Here is a 22,758-nt window from a genome sequence, read left to right on the forward strand (position 1 = left end):
ATTCTTCTAGTTAAATAATTCTACAAGAATTATTTAACAGAGGATAGAAAAAAAATACATTGTGTCAAGTTCCCTGGTTAAATGGGCTGTCTGTGTAAAAAGCATAAATGGCTGTTTGTCTTGGTGTATTGGTCTTTTGCCAGCATGGCAAACTAGATCAGTCTGCTGGGACATATGATTTTAGGACAATCACTTGCTTTTCCAAAGGACACTGACAACCAGACATTAGATGCCACAGCCCTGGCCCACGGTATCCCCCCCCCCCTCCCCCCCATGCATGCGGTGGGCCTTCTGTAGAAAGAGAGCAGCTTAATGAAGGTGACAAGGTGAAAATAGGATGATTGATGTGCCGGTGCTGTGAGGGCATGTATAACACCACCTACCCAAGTGTTGAATATAAGGAGGCTTTGAAGAATCTACAATAATTGTGTGTTGTTTGTACATGAATCACAATGTGTTACTTCAGAGGTGTGATGTTTTCAGGGTTTTTTTTTCTGCGCTGCAGAAAATTGTAAAACTACTGTGAACTTGGTGGATCTGTCCAGATCTTTGACTGGAAACTATTTCTATGAATGAGTGGTTCAAAAATGTGTAAGTGAAAAGCTGCCATATTTCAGGTCCCAAAGTCAAATGAACACTGAGGGATCACTGAGAGCTAAAAACGGTCTAACTTCTTTCATCTTTAATAAAATGATCAGTGTTGCTGCTTTACCAGGTTTAACAACTAAGTTTAACATCCAGGCATCCATGAAAACAGAGTTTATTCAATTTAACTGAGTTAGAGGTTAGCAGGAAGTTAGCTCGCTAGTTTCCACCTAAACATGATCATCATAATCAGTGTTACTAATTCATACACTGGTTTATCATCTAGACTTTTTGTCTCATCCAGCACCATGATCAGGTCCAGTTTTTATTTCATCTTTGATTTTTCAGCTGCTGTGCCTGAGCAGCCTCCCAGAGACCCTTTGTTGCAGTTAGTCTTCCTCCAGATGTCATGGTCCTGGGCCATGTTGGCCCAGTATTCTTAGTTTTCATGTATTTTTGTATTTTGTTCCTTATTTAGGCCATGCTTCCTGGGTTGCCCTGTTACGTTGTTCCTTATGTGTTTTCCCCTTGTGACTCTTACCCCCTGTGTGCCCCTCTGTGTATTTGAGCCCTCGTCTCTCCTTGTGTTTTATTCCATGTTTTCCCCAGCCCGTTATGTCTGTGTTCTCCCCGTGCTCTCTCTCCTCCTGTCTGAACCTCTGTGTACTTCCTGTTTTACTTTGACAGTCTCTCGTCAGTATGCGTCATGTTGTGTTCACTCCTGCCCTGTCTCGTTACGATTATCTGTGTCAGCTGTGTTCCCCGTGTGCTCCCACTTCCCTCGTTAACCCTCTGTGTATTTATGTGCATGTCTCCCTCAGTTCAGTGTCGCGTCGTCAATGTCTCCTCCCCGAACCTGTGTGTCTTTCTGTGTTCCCTCGGTCTTCTGTTGGCATTCCCAGTTTAGTTCTGTTTCTTTGTGAAGCCTGCAATAAAGCAGTGATTTTGAGTTCAGCTTTTCGTCTCCGTGAGTTTTGCGTTTGGGTCCTCTTCTGCCTCCACACAGCCAGTTCATGACACCAGAAGCCATCTGGCTGCTTGATCCAGCTCTGGCTGCTGCACCGGGAAAGAGCAGTGAGGAGGTGGATTGATAAATGAAATTCATAACAAAAATTCATAATGGACTTTTTCCATTTAGGAATAATAAAAATCAGCTTTGTCATGGGCAGTAATCCGATTACTTTTTTCAAGTAACGAGTAAAGTAAGGGATTACTATTGCAAAAACGGTAATTAGATTACCATTACTCTCCCGTAGGAACGCTGCGTTACTAAAACCGTGATTTTTTTTTTGCGAGAATGTCTCATGACAGTGACATAAGCGAGTGCGACGTTTGTGACAACAGCTGTGTGCAGATCAACAATGGATAATATATCGAGTGCGGGAGAGAGTATGAGCATGCAGCGTTTAAAGCGTGGAAGTACTGACCTTACTTTGAGTTTGATTCCAGAAAAAGTTACAAAAACATTAGTGTCCGTTGTGCGTGGGAAGAAAACTTCTTTTTACAGCGAAAAAAACCCCCTAAACTTCCAAGCAAGCACCGAGTGCGCTACCACGTAATGGGAAATTCACAGAGAAACTTGCGGATTCTTCAACTGACCGCTGCCGCAAACCTGCACCAGGGTAAACCTCCGCCTATCCTACTCCTGCTTTACAGGTGAAAATAGAGCAAAAGGACCGCTAGTCTTTGACTTTATTTATTTTCTGCTGTGTTTTACTTGCATCTATTTGAAAGCGTGAGTGTATACACAAAAAATATTTTATTTTATGTGCTGGAATGTGCAGAAAATAGGTTTAAATGTTAAACAATTTTCTTCCAGTCAGAGAATGTTGCATATAATTAAATTTTTGCTTGATGCATATAGTTAAAAGGTTAAAACTAATAAAACAAGTTTTAAAAAGAGACTTTTCCATTTGATTACATTTTGTATGATGGATTATGTAGAAAAAGTAGGATTGGGCTGAAAGATCTATCGTCTTATCACCTATTCAGGTTGTAAATCGTGTTTTTAAAAAGTAACTAAGTAACTAAGTAATTAAATACTTTTGAAAATAAGTAATCAGTAAAGTAACGGGATTACTTTTTTTGGGAAGTAATCAGTAATTAGTTACTGATTACTTTTTTCAAGTCACTTGACCAACACTGGTTGTTTGTACATGAATCACAATGTGTTACTTCAGAGGTGTGATGTTTTCAGGGGTTTTTTCTGCGCTGCAGAAAATTGTAAAACTACTGTGAACTTGGTGGATCTGTCCAGATCTTTGACTGGAAACTATTTCTATGAATGAGTGGTTCAAAAATGTGTAAGTGAAAAGCTGCCATATTTCAGGTCCCAAAGTCAAATGAACACTGAGGGATCACTGAGAGCTAAAAACGGTCTAACTTCTTTCATCTTTAATAAAATGATCAGTGTTGCTGCTTTACCAGGTTTAACAATTAAGTTTAACATCCAGGCATCCATGAAAACAGAGTTTATTCAATTTAACTGAGTTAGAGGTTAGCAGGAAGTTAGCTCGCTAGTTTCCACCTAAACATGATCATCATAATCAGTGTTACTAATTCATACACTGCTTTATCATCTAGACTTTTTGTCTCATCCAGCACCATGATCGGGTCCAGTTTTTATTTCATCTTTGATTTTTCAGCTGCTGTGCCTGAGCAGCCTCCCAGAGACCCTTTGTTGCAGTTAGTCTTCCTCCAGATGTCATGGTCCTGGGCCATGTTGGCCCAGTATTCTTAGTTTTCATGTATTTTTGTATTTTGTTCCTTATTTAGGCCATGCTTCCTGGGTTGCCCTGTTACGTTGTTCCTTATGTGTTTTCCCCTTGTGACTCTTACCCCCTGTGTGCCCCTCTGTGTATTTGAGCCCTCGTCTCTCCTTGTGTTTTATTCCATGTTTTCCCCAGCCCGTTATGTCTGTGTTCTCCCCGTGCTCTCTCTCCTCCTGTCTGAACCTCTGTGTACTTCCTGTTTTACTTTGACAGTCTCTCGTCAGTATGCGTCATGTTGTGTTCACTCCTGCCCTGTCTCGTTACGATTATCTGTGTCAGCTGTGTTCCCCGTGTGCTCCCACTTCCCTCGTTAACCCTCTGTGTATTTATGTGCATGTCTCCCTCAGTTCAGTGTCGCGTCGTCCATGTCTCCTCCCCGAACCTGTGTGTCTTTCTGTGTTCCCTCGGTCTTCTGTTAGCATTCCCAGTTTAGTTCTGTTTCTTTGTGAAGCCTGCAATAAAGCAGTGATTTTGAGTTCAGCTTTTCGTCTCCGTGAGTTTTGCGTTTGGGTCCTCTTCTGCCTCCACACAGCCAGTTCATGACACCAGAAGCCATCTGGCTGCTTGATCCAGCTCTGGCTGCTGCACCGGGAAAGAGCAGTGAGGAGGTGGATTGATAAATGAAATTCATAACAAAAATTCATAATGGACTTTTTCCATTTAGGAATAATAAAAATCAGCTTTGTCATGGGCAGTAATCCGATTACTTTTTTCAAGTAACGAGTAAAGTAAGGGATTACTATTGCAAAAACGGTAATTAGATTACCATTACTCTCCCGTAGGAACGCTGCGTTACTAAAACCGTGACTTTTTTTTGCGAGAATGTCTCATGACAGTGACATAAGCGAGTGCGACGTTTGTGACAACAGCTGTGTGCAGATCAACAATGGATAATATATCGAGTGCGGGAGAGAGTATGAGCGTGCAGCGTTTAAAGCGTGGAAGTACTGACCTTACTTTGAGTTTGATTCCATAAAAAGTTACAAAAACATTAGTGTCCGTTGTGCGTGGGAAGAAAACTTCTTTTTACAGCGAAAAAAAACCCCTAAACTTCCAAGCAAGCACCGAGTGCGCTACCACGTAATGGGAAATTCACAGAGAAACTCGCGGATTCTTCAACTGACCGCTGCGGCAAACCTGCAGCAGGGTAAACCTCCGCCTATCCTACTCCTGCTTTACAGGTGAAAATAGAGCAAAAGGACCGCTAGTCTTTGACTTTATTTATTTTCTGCTGTGTTTTACTTGCATCTATTTGAAAGCGTGAGTGTAAACACAAAAAATATTTTATTTTATGTGCTGGAATGTGCAGAAAATAGGTTTAAATGTTAAACAATTTTCTTCCAGTCAGAGAATGTTGCATATAATTAAATTTTTGCTTGATGCATATAGTTAAAAGGCTAAAACTAATAAAACAAGTTTTAAAAAGAGACTTTTCCATTTGATTACATTTTGTATGATGGATTATGTAGAAAAAGTAGGATTGGGCTGAAAGATCTATCGTCTTATCACCTATTCAGGTTGTAAATCGTGTTTTTAAAAAGTAAGTAACTAAGTAATTAAATACTTTTGAAAATAAGTAATCAGTAAAGTAACGGGATTACTTTTTTTGGGAAGTAATCAGTAATTAGTTACTGATTACTTTTTTCAAGTCACTTGACCAACACTGGTTGTTTGTACATGATATCACTCCCTCCAGTTAATACACGACACCACGGTTCTTCATTCACTGATGGATTTATTCTTCCGTCACACTTCTCCTCCGAAACACCATAAAATCCACCGTCAAACTGTTATTACAAAAAAGTACAGAATGACCAAACATAAATATTACAAATAAACATTTAAACCCAAGTTAACAAAATACGCGATAAACAAACACAGTTAACGTACCTCGCTGGCTGCACGTAACCGTGAGGGAATGAGTCCGCTTCAGGAACAAAAACTTAACGAAAATAATTCCCAATTTCTTCTTCTTTGCAGCTTTCTTTTACTTTAAACTGCTTATTTATTCCTTCTTCTGCCTTAGTTAACTTATTAACTTAGCTTCTTTGCACATGCTTTTTACTTCCCTTTACGTCACTTAAAAAAGGCCTGTGCGCAACACAGAATGAACCTTAGTTCCTACCCCAAAAGGAACAACAATAAATAAAGAAAATAAATTAAACAAACTGACATAATTTACATTTATGGCAGTTAAACTCCCACCAAATCTCAACTTGAGATTTCCTCGCAGATTTGAATCTACAAGTTATAAGCATTTACAACAGTTTAACACATGCTTATTCTGCTTCAACAAGTAGTACTATTTTCTCCTTCCTTTTTTTCTTCTCTTGTTTCGTTTCCTTCTCTCCTTCTCTTTCTTTTTTCTTCCCAGAGGATCGTAGATGGAAGCTACTGTGGATAGCACTCCCGTTCTCGTCATTGGGTGTTTCTTGACGGTTACTCTGAACTGAAAGTCATCAGAGGATACGCACCATTGCACGCCCAGTGCTCTTTCTAGGAGTGGCTCCCCTAAATCTATGTCCAGTTCTTTGACACTGTCTGCACACTCTTCCTTTGGTATTGACTCCAATACCTTCTTGCTGTTGGAAATGAACTTGTGTAGTCTAAGCTTGCCTACGCTGCAAAGCTCTCTTGCTTCCTTGATCAGCTCGATTGCCTCAGCATCAGACCTTACACTCACCAGTCCATCATCAACATAAAAATTTCCTCGGATGAACTTGACAGTGCTTTGGTTAAATCGATCCTGACCTTCTGTGGCTAGATGTTTAAGTCCAAAATTGGCACAGCCAGGTGAGGAAGCTGCTCCAAACAAATGGACTTTCATCCGAAAAACTGATGGCGGAGACTCAAGATCACCATTCTCCCACCATAAGAACCTCAAGTAGTCTTGGTCTTCAGGCTTTACATGGAATTGATGAAACATTCGTTCCACATCACACATAATAGCGACTGGGCCCTTTCGAAATCTACAAAGAACTCCCACCAAGGTGTTTGTGAGCTCTGGTCCTGTAAGAAGATAGTCATTCAATGACATGTCTTGAAATCTTGCCGAGCAATCAAAGACCACTCGCAGTTTCTCTGGCTTTTGAGGGTGGTATACGCCATGGTGGGGAATATACCAAGCTGATTGTTTATCAAGCTCTTCTTCTGGGACCTTTTCTGCTTCACCACGACTGATAATGTCTTTCATGAAGTTCATGTAATCTGTCTGATATTTCTGGTCTCTCTTGAGCTTCTTTTCCAAGCACATGAGGCGTTGAACAGCACATGGCTTGTTATTTGGTAGCTCTGGCCTGCTCTGTTTAAAAGGCAGAGGCATTTCAAGATGCCCGTCTTCTTTGTGCTTAATTTCTTCTTTCATTTTAGTCAAAAACCGGAGATCTTCTTGCGAGAGATTTGCCTCTTCTCCAAGCCTTTCACTGAAGTCAGATTCCAGCACCTTAAGTATGTCTTCTGGAGCAGTCATCTCCTTAATTCTTGTTTTGCAAACATAATGAACTTCGCTCTTCAACTTACTTGTTACTTTGGGTTCAGGAGTCACTTGCTTTACAATGATGCGGTGACTTACTCCTATTGCATCACTGTAGTGTTCGCCTGGATCACCATAGCTCACTATGCTCCAGCCTACGTCAGTTTTCTGTGCGAAGGGCTGGTTGTCCTCACCACATACAACTTCTCTAGGCATTAGTGCTTGTGGACAGTTATACCCGATAAGAAGACCGATTTCACATTTCTTTGGCGGGGCAATGTGTTCCGCAAGATGCTCTAAATGAGGCCATGCCCTTGCAGTCTCTGGTGTTGGAATGTGTGTACGATTGGCAGGTATGAATTCACGAGTGTAGACCATTGGCACTGTGATCTTCTTAGAAGAAGATAACCCTCTTATTTGTAGACCTTTGAGTCTTTTGCATGGTACAATTGTCTCCTTGGAAGACATTGTGGACAGCTTCAACTTGACTGGCTCTGCATTAACATCAAGAGCATCTGCCACTTCTTCAAGAATGAACGAAGAGTCACTTTGTGAATCTAACAGAGCATAGACAAGGACTTCTTTGGTTGAATCACTTGGCATTGATGCATAAACAGGAACTATTGCTGAAGTCTGAGCACTGTTACCATCATGCACAACTCTATTGGATGTGGTTTCTTGAGTGGTGTCTTGCGGCGATTGTGGCTTTCTTTCCTTACTGCAACTTGTCTCGTCATTTTCCTTTTGCTTTGAGCGATCCTCATGTAAGCATGTGGGGTGGTGCTTTGAGCAGGTGTCGCAGACCATCCGGTTGCTGCAATTCTTGGATTGATGGCCAGGACTCAAACAGCCAAAGCACAGTTTCTCACCTTGTATGAACTTCACTCGGTCAGCAACTGGCCTTGCAGTTAGTCTACGGCACTTGTGCAAGACATGCCCTGTTTTCTTACAAAACATACATGTGCTTATGTTCTTCTCAGTGGTGTTAGTTGTAAAAATCCTTGCACTTGCTGCTTGGTTCTTAGAGGTCACTACATTCTGAGGTTTAGATCTTGTCCTTTCCGGCTCCCCTTGCCGCAAAGCATAGTAAGATGTAACAGGGTTACAAGCAATACTAGCCTCCAAGGTCAGGAAAGTTACAAAATACTTGAAATCTGGGAACCTTCCATGCTCCAGCTGATACTGTGTGGCTTTTCGGTTCCATCTGCTGCTTAACCAATCAGGCAACTTGGCTGTCAGTTTTTGGTTTTCAATGCCATCATCAAGAATACGCAGACTCTCATTGTGAGCCATGGCACATTCACAACTGCGTAAAAAGTCCACAAATTTCCTTAAGTCAGCGCTCTCTCTTGACGCTATCTTTGGCCAGGCATGTAATTTGTCTCGGCAGGCTTTGGCAATCATAAAAGGCTGGCCGTATCGCTCATTGAGGAGTTCCCATGCAGCAACATATGCAGTATCTGAACCAATCAGAAAATAACCTTCTAACGCCTCTCTAGCTGCTCCTCCAACATATTTCTGGAGGAAGAATATTTTCTCTGAGCTTGGAATGTTTTTCTTTTCAATAAGAGTTTGGAAGGATGACTTCCAATGGTTAAACTTGAGTGGATCACCACTAAAAACTGTGGGCTCTGGAATGGGTGGCCTATTTGCTGATATAGCCTCAGCTAAGACCTTCACAAGCTCTCCTGTGCTATCTTGAAGCACATGTGTTAGCACTGCATCCTTTGGTGGTTGTGAGTGCTGGTCCTCAGGCTTCACCAGATTGAGTGGCTGCATAACCTTATGTAGATCCAGGCTCTGTGGAGCATTCCCTTGGGCTGGACTGAGCTCACTCTCATCACATACTTGAAGCCTTGCTTTGGCTGCATTCAGCCTTTTCAAATTTTCCAAACGCTCAAGTTCTCTCTTTAGGTTTTCTACAGACCTTCTTCTTGCAGCATTCTCTTCTTGCTGTTTCTTTAAGAGAGCAGCCTCTTGTTTCTCTCTTTCTAGCCTACGTTCAGTTTCTTCCCTTTCTCCTTCAAGACGACGAGCTAATGCTGCTGCTTCTTGGTCTGCAATGATCAACCTCTCTTCAGCTTCAAGGTTTTGCAGTTTCTCTTGGTGGCCCTCTTGTTCAGCCATAATCTGCAGTACAGCCTGTGTAGCTGCATACTCGGCAGCAGCTTCTTGTCTTCTAAGTGAAGATACACTTGAGTGAATAGAAGAAGCTTTAGAACCATTAGAGGCAGGAAGTGAAACACTGGAGGCTGAGGATGAGAATACAGAACTATGATCTGGCCAAATCAACTCCTCCGCTGTTCCCTGCATTTCAGATTGAGCATTTTGCACTACAGTCTTTGTGATCGAGATGCAGTTATCCATCTTGCGACGCATGTCATGGGCTGGTTGATCGATTCTTCTGTAATCATCATAAGCAATGTTCAACTCAGATAATTCCCTTTGAATACTGGTGATGTGTTCTTGTAGGATGTCACTAGGATCCTGTTTTAACACAGATCTTTTAGCTACCTTAATCAGAGCTTTCCATCGTTCATATTTGCTGTCAAAGCGAAGCAATAGCCCTTTGATTTGCTCTTTCTGAAACTCCCTTCCTTTCTCTGTTAATGTCCGGGCTCTTTCACTTCTACGAGGCTCTTCAGGTGGTGCTATATTTTGCCCGATATTTGATTCACCTGTCTGCTCTAACTCTGTCTCTTCTTCCAGAGCAGCTGCTGCACCCTGAGCTTCTTTACTTGTATGTGACATTTTGATTATTTAGACATAGACACACACAGGCAGCATACAAGAGCAAGCTGCAACAACATTTGTGAATACTGAAAGAATGAGCTTAACTAAATGAAGTCACTCTCATTCAAATTAGCCCATACATGTAGAATATTACAGAGTAAGTACACTTAACAGAGTTCTTAAAAGACACTGAACCATAAATACAAACTGAATTTCTGTCAAAATGTACAAAGTTTACTTCTGCCCTTTCAGAGCCAATTATAATTATTCAGCTGAACATGAATTTACATCTCTTACGTAAATGCACATTCATATACGTGAAACACCGTGGCTGCCAGGCTATACACAGTCCCTTTTAGTTTCCAACTCCTGTGTCACTTTTCAGACCAAAAACTTTAGAGTCTGACTTATAGACGTCTTCATGAAAACCTTATGAACCTGTGTGTCCTAAACAGTGGCTTATCTGTGTCCCGTCTTGATGAGCTGTCGAAATTGCGCTGATAGGGCGAGTCTGGGCAGGTTCGAGTTTGACTATCACTCCCTCCAGTTAATACACGACACCACGGTTCTTCATTCACTGATGGATTTATTCTTCCGTCACACTTCTCCTCCGAAACACCATAAAATCCACCGTCAAACTGTTATTACAAAAAAGTACAGAATGACCAAACATAAATATTACAAATAAACATTTAAACCCAAGTTAACAAAATACGCGATAAACAAACACAGTTAACGTACCTCGCTGGCTGCACGTAACCGTGAGGGAATGAGTCCGCTTCAGGAACAAAAACTTAACGAAAATAATTCCCAATTTCTTCTTCTTTGCAGCTTTCTTTTACTTTAAACTGCTTATTTATTCCTTCTTCTGCCTTAGTTAACTTATTAACTTAGCTTCTTTGCACATGCTTTTTACTTCCCTTTACGTCACTTAAAAAAGGCCTGTGCGCAACACAGAATGAACCTTAGTTCCTACCCCAAAAGGAACAACAATAAATAAAGAAAATAAATTAAACAAACTGACATAATTTACATTTATGGCAGTTAAACATGAATCACAATGTGTTACTTCAGAGGTGTGATGTTTTCAGGGGTTTTTTTCTGCGCTGCAGAAAATTGTAAAACTACTGTGAACTTGGTGGATCTGTCCAGATCTTTGACTGGAAACTATTTCTATGAATGAGTGGTTCAAAAATGTGTAAGTGAAAAGCTGCCATATTTCAGGTCCCAAAGTCAAATGAACACTGAGGGATCACTGAGAGCTAAAAACGGTCTAACTTCTTTCATCTTTAATAAAATGATCAGTGTTGCTGCTTTACCAGGTTTAACAACTAAGTTTAACATCCAGGCATCCATGAAAACAGAGTTTATTCAATTTAACTGAGTTAGAGGTTAGCAGGAAGTTAGCTCGCTAGTTTCCACCTAAACATGATCATCATAATCAGTGTTACTAATTCATACACTGGTTTATCATCTAGACTTTTTGTCTCATCCAGCACCATGATCAGGTCCAGTTTTTATTTCATCTTTGATTTTTCAGCTGCTGTGCCTGAGCAGCCTCCCAGAGACCCTTTGTTGCAGTTAGTCTTCCTCCAGATGTCATGGTCCTGGGCCATGTTGGCCCAGTATTCTTAGTTTTCATGTATTTTTGTATTTTGTTCCTTATTTAGGCCATGCTTCCTGGGTTGCCCTGTTACGTTGTTCCTTATGTGTTTTCCCCTTGTGACTCTTACCCCCTGTGTGCCCCTCTGTGTATTTGAGCCCTCGTCTCTCCTTGTGTTTTATTCCATGTTTTCCCCAGCCCGTTATGTCTGTGTTCTCCCCGTGCTCTCTCTCCTCCTGTCTGAACCTCTGTGTACTTCCTGTTTTACTTTGACAGTCTCTCGTCAGTATGCGTCATGTTGTGTTCACTCCTGCCCTGTCTCGTTACGATTATCTGTGTCAGCTGTGTTCCCCGTGTGCTCCCACTTCCCTCGTTAACCCTCTGTGTATTTATGTGCATGTCTCCCTCAGTTCAGTGTCGCGTCGTCAATGTCTCCTCCCCGAACCTGTGTGTCTTTCTGTGTTCCCTCGGTCTTCTGTTGGCATTCCCAGTTTAGTTCTGTTTCTTTGTGAAGCCTGCAATAAAGCAGTGATTTTGAGTTCAGCTTTTCGTCTCCGTGAGTTTTGCGTTTGGGTCCTCTTCTGCCTCCACACAGCCAGTTCATGACACCAGAAGCCATCTGGCTGCTTGATCCAGCTCTGGCTGCTGCACCGGGAAAGAGCAGTGAGGAGGTGGATTGATAAATGAAATTCATAACAAAAATTCATAATGGACTTTTTCCATTTAGGAATAATAAAAATCAGCTTTGTCATGGGCAGTAATCCGATTACTTTTTTCAAGTAACGAGTAAAGTAAGGGATTACTATTGCAAAAACGGTAATTAGATTACCATTACTCTCCCGTAGGAACGCTGCGTTACTAAAACCGTGATTTTTTTTTTGCGAGAATGTCTCATGACAGTGACATAAGCGAGTGCGACGTTTGTGACAACAGCTGTGTGCAGATCAACAATGGATAATATATCGAGTGCGGGAGAGAGTATGAGCATGCAGCGTTTAAAGCGTGGAAGTACTGACCTTACTTTGAGTTTGATTCCAGAAAAAGTTACAAAAACATTAGTGTCCGTTGTGCGTGGGAAGAAAACTTCTTTTTACAGCGAAAAAAACCCCCTAAACTTCCAAGCAAGCACCGAGTGCGCTACCACGTAATGGGAAATTCACAGAGAAACTCGCGGATTCTTCAACTGACCGCTGCGGCAAACCTGCACCAGGGTAAACCTCCGCCTATCCTACTCCTGCTTTACAGGTGAAAATAGAGCAAAAGGACCGCTAGTCTTTGACTTTATTTATTTTCTGCTGTGTTTTACTTGCATCTATTTGAAAGCGTGAGTGTATACACAAAAAATATTTTATTTTATGTGCTGGAATGTGCAGAAAATAGGTTTAAATGTTAAACAATTTTCTTCCAGTCAGAGAATGTTGCATATAATTAAATTTTTGCTTGATGCATATAGTTAAAAGGTTAAAACTAATAAAACAAGTTTTAAAAAGAGACTTTTCCATTTGATTACATTTTGTATGATGGATTATGTAGAAAAAGTAGGATTGGGCTGAAAGATCTATCGTCTTATCACCTATTCAGGTTGTAAATCGTGTTTTTAAAAAGTAACTAAGTAACTAAGTAATTAAATACTTTTGAAAATAAGTAATCAGTAAAGTAACGGGATTACTTTTTTTGGGAAGTAATCAGTAATTAGTTACTGATTACTTTTTTCAAGTCACTTGACCAACACTGGTTGTTTGTACATGAATCACAATGTGTTACTTCAGAGGTGTGATGTTTTCAGGGGTTTTTTCTGCGCTGCAGAAAATTGTAAAACTACTGTGAACTTGGTGGATCTGTCCAGATCTTTGACTGGAAACTATTTCTATGAATGAGTGGTTCAAAAATGTGTAAGTGAAAAGCTGCCATATTTCAGGTCCCAAAGTCAAATGAACACTGAGGGATCACTGAGAGCTAAAAACGGTCTAACTTCTTTCATCTTTAATAAAATGATCAGTGTTGCTGCTTTACCAGGTTTAACAATTAAGTTTAACATCCAGGCATCCATGAAAACAGAGTTTATTCAATTTAACTGAGTTAGAGGTTAGCAGGAAGTTAGCTCGCTAGTTTCCACCTAAACATGATCATCATAATCAGTGTTACTAATTCATACACTGGTTTATCATCTAGACTTTTTGTCTCATCCAGCACCATGATCGGGTCCAGTTTTTATTTCATCTTTGATTTTTCAGCTGCTGTGCCTGAGCAGCCTCCCAGAGACCCTTTGTTGCAGTTAGTCTTCCTCCAGATGTCATGGTCCTGGGCCATGTTGGCCCAGTATTCTTAGTTTTCATGTATTTTTGTATTTTGTTCCTTATTTAGGCCATGCTTCCTGGGTTGCCCTGTTACGTTGTTCCTTATGTGTTTTCCCCTTGTGACTCTTACCCCCTGTGTGCCCCTCTGTGTATTTGAGCCCTCGTCTCTCCTTGTGTTTTATTCCATGTTTTCCCCAGCCCGTTATGTCTGTGTTCTCCCCGTGCTCTCTCTCCTCCTGTCTGAACCTCTGTGTACTTCCTGTTTTACTTTGACAGTCTCTCGTCAGTATGCGTCATGTTGTGTTCACTCCTGCCCTGTCTCGTTACGATTATCTGTGTCAGCTGTGTTCCCCGTGTGCTCCCACTTCCCTCGTTAACCCTCTGTGTATTTATGTGCATGTCTCCCTCAGTTCAGTGTCGCGTCGTCCATGTCTCCTCCCCGAACCTGTGTGTCTTTCTGTGTTCCCTCGGTCTTCTGTTAGCATTCCCAGTTTAGTTCTGTTTCTTTGTGAAGCCTGCAATAAAGCAGTGATTTTGAGTTCAGCTTTTCGTCTCCGTGAGTTTTACGTTTGGGTCCTCTTCTGCCTCCACACAGCCAGTTCATGACACCAGAAGCCATCTGGCTGCTTGATCCAGCTCTGGCTGCTGCACCGGGAAAGAGCAGTGAGGAGGTGGATTGATAAATGAAATTCATAACAAAAATTCATAATGGACTTTTTCCATTTAGGAATAATAAAAATCAGCTTTGTCATGGGCAGTAATCCGATTACTTTTTTCAAGTAACGAGTAAAGTAAGGGATTACTATTGCAAAAACGGTAATTAGATTACCATTACTCTCCCGTAGGAACGCTGCGTTACTAAAACCGTGACTTTTTTTTGCGAGAATGTCTCATGACAGTGACATAAGCGAGTGCGACGTTTGTGACAACAGCTGTGTGCAGATCAACAATGGATAATATATCGAGTGCGGGAGAGAGTATGAGCGTGCAGCGTTTAAAGCGTGGAAGTACTGACCTTACTTTGAGTTTGATTCCATAAAAAGTTACAAAAACATTAGTGTCCGTTGTGCGTGGGAAGAAAACTTCTTTTTACAGCGAAAAAAAACCCCTAAACTTCCAAGCAAGCACCGAGTGCGCTACCACGTAATGGGAAATTCACAGAGAAACTCGCGGCTTCTTCAACTGACCGCTGCGGCAAACCTGCAGCAGGGTAAACCTCCGCCTATCCTACTCCTGCTTTACAGGTGAAAATAGAGCAAAAGGACCGCTAGTCTTTGACTTTATTTATTTTCTGCTGTGTTTTACTTGCATCTATTTGAAAGCGTGAGTGTAAACACAAAAAATATTTTATTTTATGTGCTGGAATGTGCAGAAAATAGGTTTAAATGTTAAACAATTTTCTTCCAGTCAGAGAATGTTGCATATAATTAAATTTTTGCTTGATGCATATAGTTAAAAGGCTAAAACTAATAAAACAAGTTTTAAAAAGAGACTTTTCCATTTGATTACATTTTGTATGATGGATTATGTAGAAAAAGTAGGATTGGGCTGAAAGATCTATCGTCTTATCACCTATTCAGGTTGTAAATCGTGTTTTTAAAAAGTAAGTAACTAAGTAATTAAATACTTTTGAAAATAAGTAATCAGTAAAGTAACGGGATTACTTTTTTTGGGAAGTAATCAGTAATTAGTTACTGATTACTTTTTTCAAGTCACTTGACCAACACTGGTTGTTTGTACATGATATCACTCCCTCCAGTTAATACACGACACCACGGTTCTTCATTCACTGATGGATTTATTCTTCCGTCACACTTCTCCTCCGAAACACCATAAAATCCACCGTCAAACTGTTATTACAAAAAAGTACAGAATGACCAAACATAAATATTACAAATAAACATTTAAACCCAAGTTAACAAAATACGCGATAAACAAACACAGTTAACGTACCTCGCTGGCTGCACGTAACCGTGAGGGAATGAGTCCGCTTCAGGAACAAAAACTTAACGAAAATAATTCCCAATTTCTTCTTCTTTGCAGCTTTCTTTTACTTTAAACTGCTTATTTATTCCTTCTTCTGCCTTAGTTAACTTATTAACTTAGCTTCTTTGCACATGCTTTTTACTTCCCTTTACGTCACTTAAAAAAGGCCTGTGCGCAACACAGAATGAACCTTAGTTCCTACCCCAAAAGGAACAACAATAAATAAAGAAAATAAATTAAACAAACTGACATAATTTACATTTATGGCAGTTAAACTCCCACCAAATCTCAACTTGAGATTTCCTCGCAGATTTGAATCTACAAGTTATAAGCATTTACAACAGTTTAACACATGCTTATTCTGCTTCAACAAGTAGTACTATTTTCTCCTTCCTTTTTTTCTTCTCTTGTTTCGTTTCCTTCTCTCCTTCTCTTTCTTTTTTCTTCCCAGAGGATCGTAGATGGAAGCTACTGTGGATAGCACTCCCGTTCTCGTCATTGGGTGTTTCTTGACGGTTACTCTGAACTGAAAGTCATCAGAGGATACGCACCATTGCACGCCCAGTGCTCTTTCTAGGAGTGGCTCCCCTAAATCTATGTCCAGTTCTTTGACACTGTCTGCACACTCTTCCTTTGGTATTGACTCCAATACCTTCTTGCTGTTGGAAATGAACTTGTGTAGTCTAAGCTTGCCTACGCTGCAAAGCTCTCTTGCTTCCTTGATCAGCTCGATTGCCTCAGCATCAGACCTTACACTCACCAGTCCATCATCAACATAAAAATTTCCTCGGATGAACTTGACAGTGCTTTGGTTAAATCGATCCTGACCTTCTGTGGCTAGATGTTTAAGTCCAAAATTGGCACAGCCAGGTGAGGAAGCTGCTCCAAACAAATGGACTTTCATCCGAAAAACTGATGGCGGAGACTCAAGATCACCATTCTCCCACCATAAGAACCTCAAGTAGTCTTGGTCTTCAGGCTTTACATGGAATTGATGAAACATTCGTTCCACATCACACATAATAGCGACTGGGCCCTTTCGAAATCTACAAAGAACTCCCACCAAGGTGTTTGTGAGCTCTGGTCCTGTAAGAAGATAGTCATTCAATGACATGTCTTGAAATCTTGCCGAGCAATCAAAGACCACTCGCAGTTTCTCTGGCTTTTGAGGGTGGTATACGCCATGGTGGGGAATATACCAAGCTGATTGTTTATCAAGCTCTTCTTCTGGGACCTTTTCTGCTTCACCACGACTGATAATGTCTTTCATGAAGTTCATGTAATCTGTCTGATATTTCTGGTCTCTCTTGAGCTTCTTTTCCAAGCACATGAGGCGTTGAACAGCACATGGCTTGTTATTTGGTAGCTCTGGCCTGCTCTGTTTAAAAGGCAGAGGCATTTCAAGATGCCCGTCTTCTTTGTGCTTAATTTCTTCTTTCATTTTAGTCAAAAACCGGAGATCTTCTTGCGAGAGATTTGCCTCTTCTCCAAGCCTTTCACTGAAGTCAGATTCCAGCACCTTAAGTATGTCTTCTGGAGCAGTCATCTCCTTAATTCTTGTTTTGCAAACATAATGAACTTCGCTCTTCAACTTACTTGTTACTTTGGGTTCAGGAGTCACTTGCTTTACAATGATGCGGTGACTTACTCCTATTGCATCACTGTAGTGTTCGCCTGGATCACCATAGCTCACTATGCTCCAGCCTACGTCAGTTTTCTGTGCGAAGGGCTGGTTGTCCTCACCACATACAACTTCTCTAGGCATTAGTGCTTGTGGACAGTTATACCCGATAAGAAGACCGATTTCACATTTCTTTGGCGGGGCAATGTGTTCCGCAAGATGCTCTAAATGAGGCCATGCCCTTGCAGTCTCTGGTGTTGGAATGTGTGTACGATTGGCAGGTATGAATTCACGAGTGTAGACCATTGGCACTGTGATCTTCTTAGAAGAAGATAACCCTCTTATTTGTAGACCTTTGAGTCTTTTGCATGGTACAATTGTCTCCTTGGAAGACATTGTGGACAGCTTCAACTTGACTGGCTCTGCATTAACATCAAGAGCATCTGCCACTTCTTCAAGAATGAACGAAGAGTCACTTTGTGAATCTAACAGAGCATAGACAAGGACTTCTTTGGTTGAATCACTTGGCATTGATGCATAAACAGGAACTATTGCTGAAGTCTGAGCACTGTTACCATCATGCACAACTCTATTGGATGTGGTTTCTTGAGTGGTGTCTTGCGGCGATTGTGGCTTTCTTTCCTTACTGCAACTTGTCTCGTCATTTTCCTTTTGCTTTGAGCGATCCTCATGTAAGCATGTGGGGTGGCGCTTTGAGCAGGTGTCGCAGACCATCCGGTTGCTGCAATTCTTGGATTGATGGCCAGGACTCAAACAGCCAAAGCACAGTTTCTCACCTTGTATGAACTTCACTCGGTCAGCAACTGGCCTTGCAGTTAGTCTACGGCACTTGTGCAAGACATGCCCTGTTTTCTTACAAAACATACATGTGCTTATGTTCTTCTCAGTGGTGTTAGTTGTAAAAATCCTTGCACTTGCTGCTTGGTTCTTAGAGGTCACTACATTCTGAGGTTTAGATCTTGTCCTTTCCGGCTCCCCTTGCCGCAAAGCATAGTAAGATGTAACAGGGTTACAAGCAATACTAGCCTCCAAGGTCAGGAAAGTTACAAAATACTTGAAATCTGGGAACCTTCCATGCTCCAGCTGATACTGTGTGGCTTTTCGGTTCCATCTGCTGCTTAACCAATCAGGCAACTTGGCTGTCAGTTTTTGGTTTTCAATGCCATCATCAAGAATACGCAGACTCTCATTGTGAGCCATGGCACATTCACAACTGCGTAAAAAGTCCACAAATTTCCTTAAGTCAGCGCTCTCTCTTGACGCTATCTTTGGCCAGGCATGTAATTTGTCTCGGCAGGCTTTGGCAATCATAAAAGGCTGGCCGTATCGCTCATTGAGGAGTTCCCATGCAGCAACATATGCAGTATCTGAACCAATCAGAAAATAACCTTCTAACGCCTCTCTAGCTGCTCCTCCAACATATTTCTGGAGGAAGAATATTTTCTCTGAGCTTGGAATGTTTTTCTTTTCAATAAGAGTTTGGAAGGATGACTTCCAATGGTTAAACTTGAGTGGATCACCACTAAAAACTGTGGGCTCTGGAATGGGTGGCCTATTTGCTGATATAGCCTCAGCTAAGACCTTCACAAGCTCTCCTGTGCTATCTTGAAGCACATGTGTTAGCACTGCATCCTTTGGTGGTTGTGAGTGCTGGTCCTCAGGCTTCACCAGATTGAGTGGCTGCATAACCTTATGTAGATCCAGGCTCTGTGGAGCATTCCCTTGGGCTGGACTGAGCTCACTCTCATCACATACTTGAAGCCTTGCTTTGGCTGCATTCAGCCTTTTCAAATTTTCCAAACGCTCAAGTTCTCTCTTTAGGTTTTCTACAGACCTTCTTCTTGCAGCATTCTCTTCTTGCTGTTTCTTTAAGAGAGCAGCCTCTTGTTTCTCTCTTTCTAGCCTACGTTCAGTTTCTTCCCTTTCTCCTTCAAGACGACGAGCTAATGCTGCTGCTTCTTGGTCTGCAATGATCAACCTCTCTTCAGCTTCAAGGTTTTGCAGTTTCTCTTGGTGGCCCTCTTGTTCAGCCATAATCTGCAGTACAGCCTGTGTAGCTGCATACTCGGCAGCAGCTTCTTGTCTTCTAAGTGAAGATACACTTGAGTGAATAGAAGAAGCTTTAGAACCATTAGAGGCAGGAAGTGAAACACTGGAGGCTGAGGATGAGAATACAGAACTATGATCTGGCCAAATCAACTCCTCCGCTGTTCCCTGCATTTCAGATTGAGCATTTTGCACTACAGTCTTTGTGATCGAGATGCAGTTATCCATCTTGCGACGCATGTCATGGGCTGGTTGATCGATTCTTCTGTAATCATCATAAGCAATGTTCAACTCAGATAATTCCCTTTGAATACTGGTGATGTGTTCTTGTAGGATGTCACTAGGATCCTGTTTTAACACAGATCTTTTAGCTACCTTAATCAGAGCTTTCCATCGTTCATATTTGCTGTCAAAGCGAAGCAATAGCCCTTTGATTTGCTCTTTCTGAAACTCCCTTCCTTTCTCTGTTAATGTCCGGGCTCTTTCACTTCTACGAGGCTCTTCAGGTGGTGCTATATTTTGCCCGATATTTGATTCACCTGTCTGCTCTAACTCTGTCTCTTCTTCCAGAGCAGCTGCTGCACCCTGAGCTTCTTTACTTGTATGTGACATTTTGATTATTTAGACATAGACACACACAGGCAGCATACAAGAGCAAGCTGCAACAACATTTGTGAATACTGAAAGAATGAGCTTAACTAAATGAAGTCACTCTCATTCAAATTAGCCCATACATGTAGAATATTACAGAGTAAGTACACTTAACAGAGTTCTTAAAAGACACTGAACCATAAATACAAACTGAATTTCTGTCAAAATGTACAAAGTTTACTTCTGCCCTTTCAGAGCCAATTATAATTATTCAGCTGAACATGAATTTACATCTCTTACGTAAATGCACATTCATATACGTGAAACACCGTGGCTGCCAGGCTATACACAGTCCCTTTTAGTTTCCAACTCCTGTGTCACTTTTCAGACCAAAAACTTTAGAGTCTGACTTATAGACGTCTTCATGAAAACCTTATGAACCTGTGTGTCCTAAACAGTGGCTTATCTGTGTCCCGTCTTGATGAGCTGTCGAAATTGCGCTGATAGGGCGAGTCTGGGCAGGTTCGAGTTTGACTATCACTCCCTCCAGTTAATACACGACACCACGGTTCTTCATTCACTGATGGATTTATTCTTCCGTCACACTTCTCCTCCGAAACACCATAAAATCCACCGTCAAACTGTTATTACAAAAAAGTACAGAATGACCAAACATAAATATTACAAATAAACATTTAAACCCAAGTTAACAAAATACGCGATAAACAAACACAGTTAACGTACCTCGCTGGCTGCACGTAACCGTGAGGGAATGAGTCCGCTTCAGGAACAAAAACTTAACGAAAATAATTCCCAATTTCTTCTTCTTTGCAGCTTTCTTTTACTTTAAACTGCTTATTTATTCCTTCTTCTGCCTTAGTTAACTTATTAACTTAGCTTCTTTGCACATGCTTTTTACTTCCCTTTACGTCACTTAAAAAAGGCCTGTGCGCAACACAGAATGAACCTTAGTTCCTACCCCAAAAGGAACAACAATAAATAAAGAAAATAAATTAAACAAACTGACATAATTTACATTTATGGCAGTTAAACATGAATCACAATGTGTTACTTCAGAGGTGTGATGTTTTCAGGGGGTTTTTTCTGCGCTGCAGAAAATTGTAAAACTACTGTGAACTTGGTGGATCTGTCCAGATCTTTGACTGGAAACTATTTCTATGAATGAGTGGTTCAAAAATGTGTAAGTGAAAAGCTGCCATATTTCAGGTCCCAAAGTCAAATGAACACTGAGGGATCACTGAGAGCTAAAAACGGTCTAACTTCTTTCATCTTTAATAAAATGATCAGTGTTGCTGCTTTACCAGGTTTAACAACTAAGTTTAACATCCAGGCATCCATGAAAACAGAGTTTATTCAATTTAACTGAGTTAGAGGTTAGCAGGAAGTTAGCTCGCTAGTTTCCACCTAAACATGATCATCATAATCAGTGTTACTAATTCATACACTGGTTTATCATCTAGACTTTTTGTCTCATCCAGCACCATGATCAGGTCCAGTTTTTATTTCATCTTTGATTTTTCAGCTGCTGTGCCTGAGCAGCCTCCCAGAGACCCTTTGTTGCAGTTAGTCTTCCTCCAGATGTCATGGTCCTGGGCCATGTTGGCCCAGTATTCTTAGTTTTCATGTATTTTTGTATTTTGTTCCTTATTTAGGCCATGCTTCCTGGGTTGCCCTGTTACGTTGTTCCTTATGTGTTTTCCCCTTGTGACTCTTACCCCCTGTGTGCCCCTCTGTGTATTTGAGCCCTCGTCTCTCCTTGTGTTTTATTCCATGTTTTCCCCAGCCCGTTATGTCTGTGTTCTCCCCGTGCTCTCTCTCCTCCTGTCTGAACCTCTGTGTACTTCCTGTTTTACTTTGACAGTCTCTCGTCAGTATGCGTCATGTTGTGTTCACTCCTGCCCTGTCTCGTTACGATTATCTGTGTCAGCTGTGTTCCCCGTGTGCTCCCACTTCCCTCGTTAACCCTCTGTGTATTTATGTGCATGTCTCCCTCAGTTCAGTGTCGCGTCGTCAATGTCTCCTCCCCGAACCTGTGTGTCTTTCTGTGTTCCCTCGGTCTTCTGTTGGCATTCCCAGTTTAGTTCTGTTTCTTTGTGAAGCCTGCAATAAAGCAGTGATTTTGAGTTCAGCTTTTCGTCTCCGTGAGTTTTGCGTTTGGGTCCTCTTCTGCCTCCACACAGCCAGTTCATGACACCAGAAGCCATCTGGCTGCTTGATCCAGCTCTGGCTGCTGCACCGGGAAAGAGCAGTGAGGAGGTGGATTGATAAATGAAATTCATAACAAAAATTCATAATGGACTTTTTCCATTTAGGAATAATAAAAATCAGCTTTCTTTTTAATTGCTATTAACTGACAGTCAGATAACCAGCTTTTAAAAACATATTCATAAACACTTTGCAGTCAACAAAATTTGCACAGAGGTTATAGATGAAATAAAAGTATCACGTGTTTTCTAGGTGTGTTTATAACTCTGTTATTGTACATATTCTGTGTTATACATCATAATCATTCCAGTCTTTTTTTTTTTTTTACTGTTTTAATCTTTATAAAACTGTTATTTATTTATTTATTTTTGTGATTTCTGCTGCCCTATTGGTCTGGTCTCTCTTGAAAGTCTGAGAATGTGATATTCATAATAAAAGGATTTAAAAGTTTACTGCCAAAAAATGATTGCACTTCATAACAGAAATGTGCTAACTGGCTTGAAATAGATTGAAACTGTTATGAGATTGCTTCAGGGAGCAGACATGACACCGTCTTTTAGGTTTCGCCATCACTTTGTATTATGCGCACAACACCACCCTCCTCTGGCTTCCACATGAACTGCACCTTAAACATCAACTGTTTACAAATGTCATGACACAAACAAACGTTTCAATACCGTAAATCACTTTTTGGACTGCGATCACTTTTTGGCACAACATCGGCTCTGATAACATTTAAAGCGCATTGAAAAACTATTCTTTAACGCTAAAAATCCATTATCAATTGTAATTATTTATGTATTAAT

At 41.0% G+C, this 22,758-nt stretch overlaps 2 protein-coding genes across 4 annotated transcripts; both read right to left on the reverse strand.

The window, feature by feature from the left end:
• Positions 1-5,071: 5,071 nt before the first annotated feature.
• LOC146372604 (uncharacterized) lies at positions 5,072-10,606 on the reverse strand. Of its 2 annotated transcripts, none has more exons than XR_014802776.1 (2): positions 5,247-10,606; positions 5,072-5,143 (listed from the first exon to the last, which is right to left on the reverse strand). XR_014802776.1 is itself a non-coding variant. In XM_084953828.1 (2 exons), exon 2 carries the CDS (start codon positions 9,577-9,579, stop codon positions 5,659-5,661), a length of 3,921 nt encoding a protein of 1,306 aa, XP_084809954.1. In that variant the 5' UTR covers positions 9,580-10,199; positions 10,303-10,606; the 3' UTR covers positions 5,072-5,658. The 2 variants fall into 2 exon arrangements, 1 of the variants encoding a protein (XP_084809954.1); XM_084953828.1 differs by having other exon boundaries at positions 5,072-10,199; positions 10,303-10,606.
• Positions 10,607-15,239: 4,633 nt separating this feature from the next.
• LOC146372605 (uncharacterized) lies at positions 15,240-20,774 on the reverse strand. 2 transcript variants are annotated; one of them, XR_014802774.1, is made up of 2 exons: positions 15,415-20,774; positions 15,240-15,311 (listed from the first exon to the last, which is right to left on the reverse strand). XR_014802774.1 is itself a non-coding variant. In XM_084953827.1 (2 exons), exon 2 carries the CDS (start codon positions 19,745-19,747, stop codon positions 15,827-15,829), a length of 3,921 nt encoding a protein of 1,306 aa, XP_084809953.1. In that variant the 5' UTR covers positions 19,748-20,367; positions 20,471-20,774; the 3' UTR covers positions 15,240-15,826. The 2 variants fall into 2 exon arrangements, 1 of the variants encoding a protein (XP_084809953.1); XM_084953827.1 differs by having other exon boundaries at positions 15,240-20,367; positions 20,471-20,774.
• Positions 20,775-22,758: the final 1,984 nt, after the last annotated feature.

This window comes from Perissodus microlepis, chromosome 15, assembly GCF_051167445.1.
Source record: "Perissodus microlepis isolate ML-2025 ecotype Zambia chromosome 15, ASM5116744v1, whole genome shotgun sequence".
Classification (NCBI taxonomy): Eukaryota; Metazoa; Chordata; class Actinopteri; order Cichliformes; family Cichlidae; genus Perissodus; species Perissodus microlepis.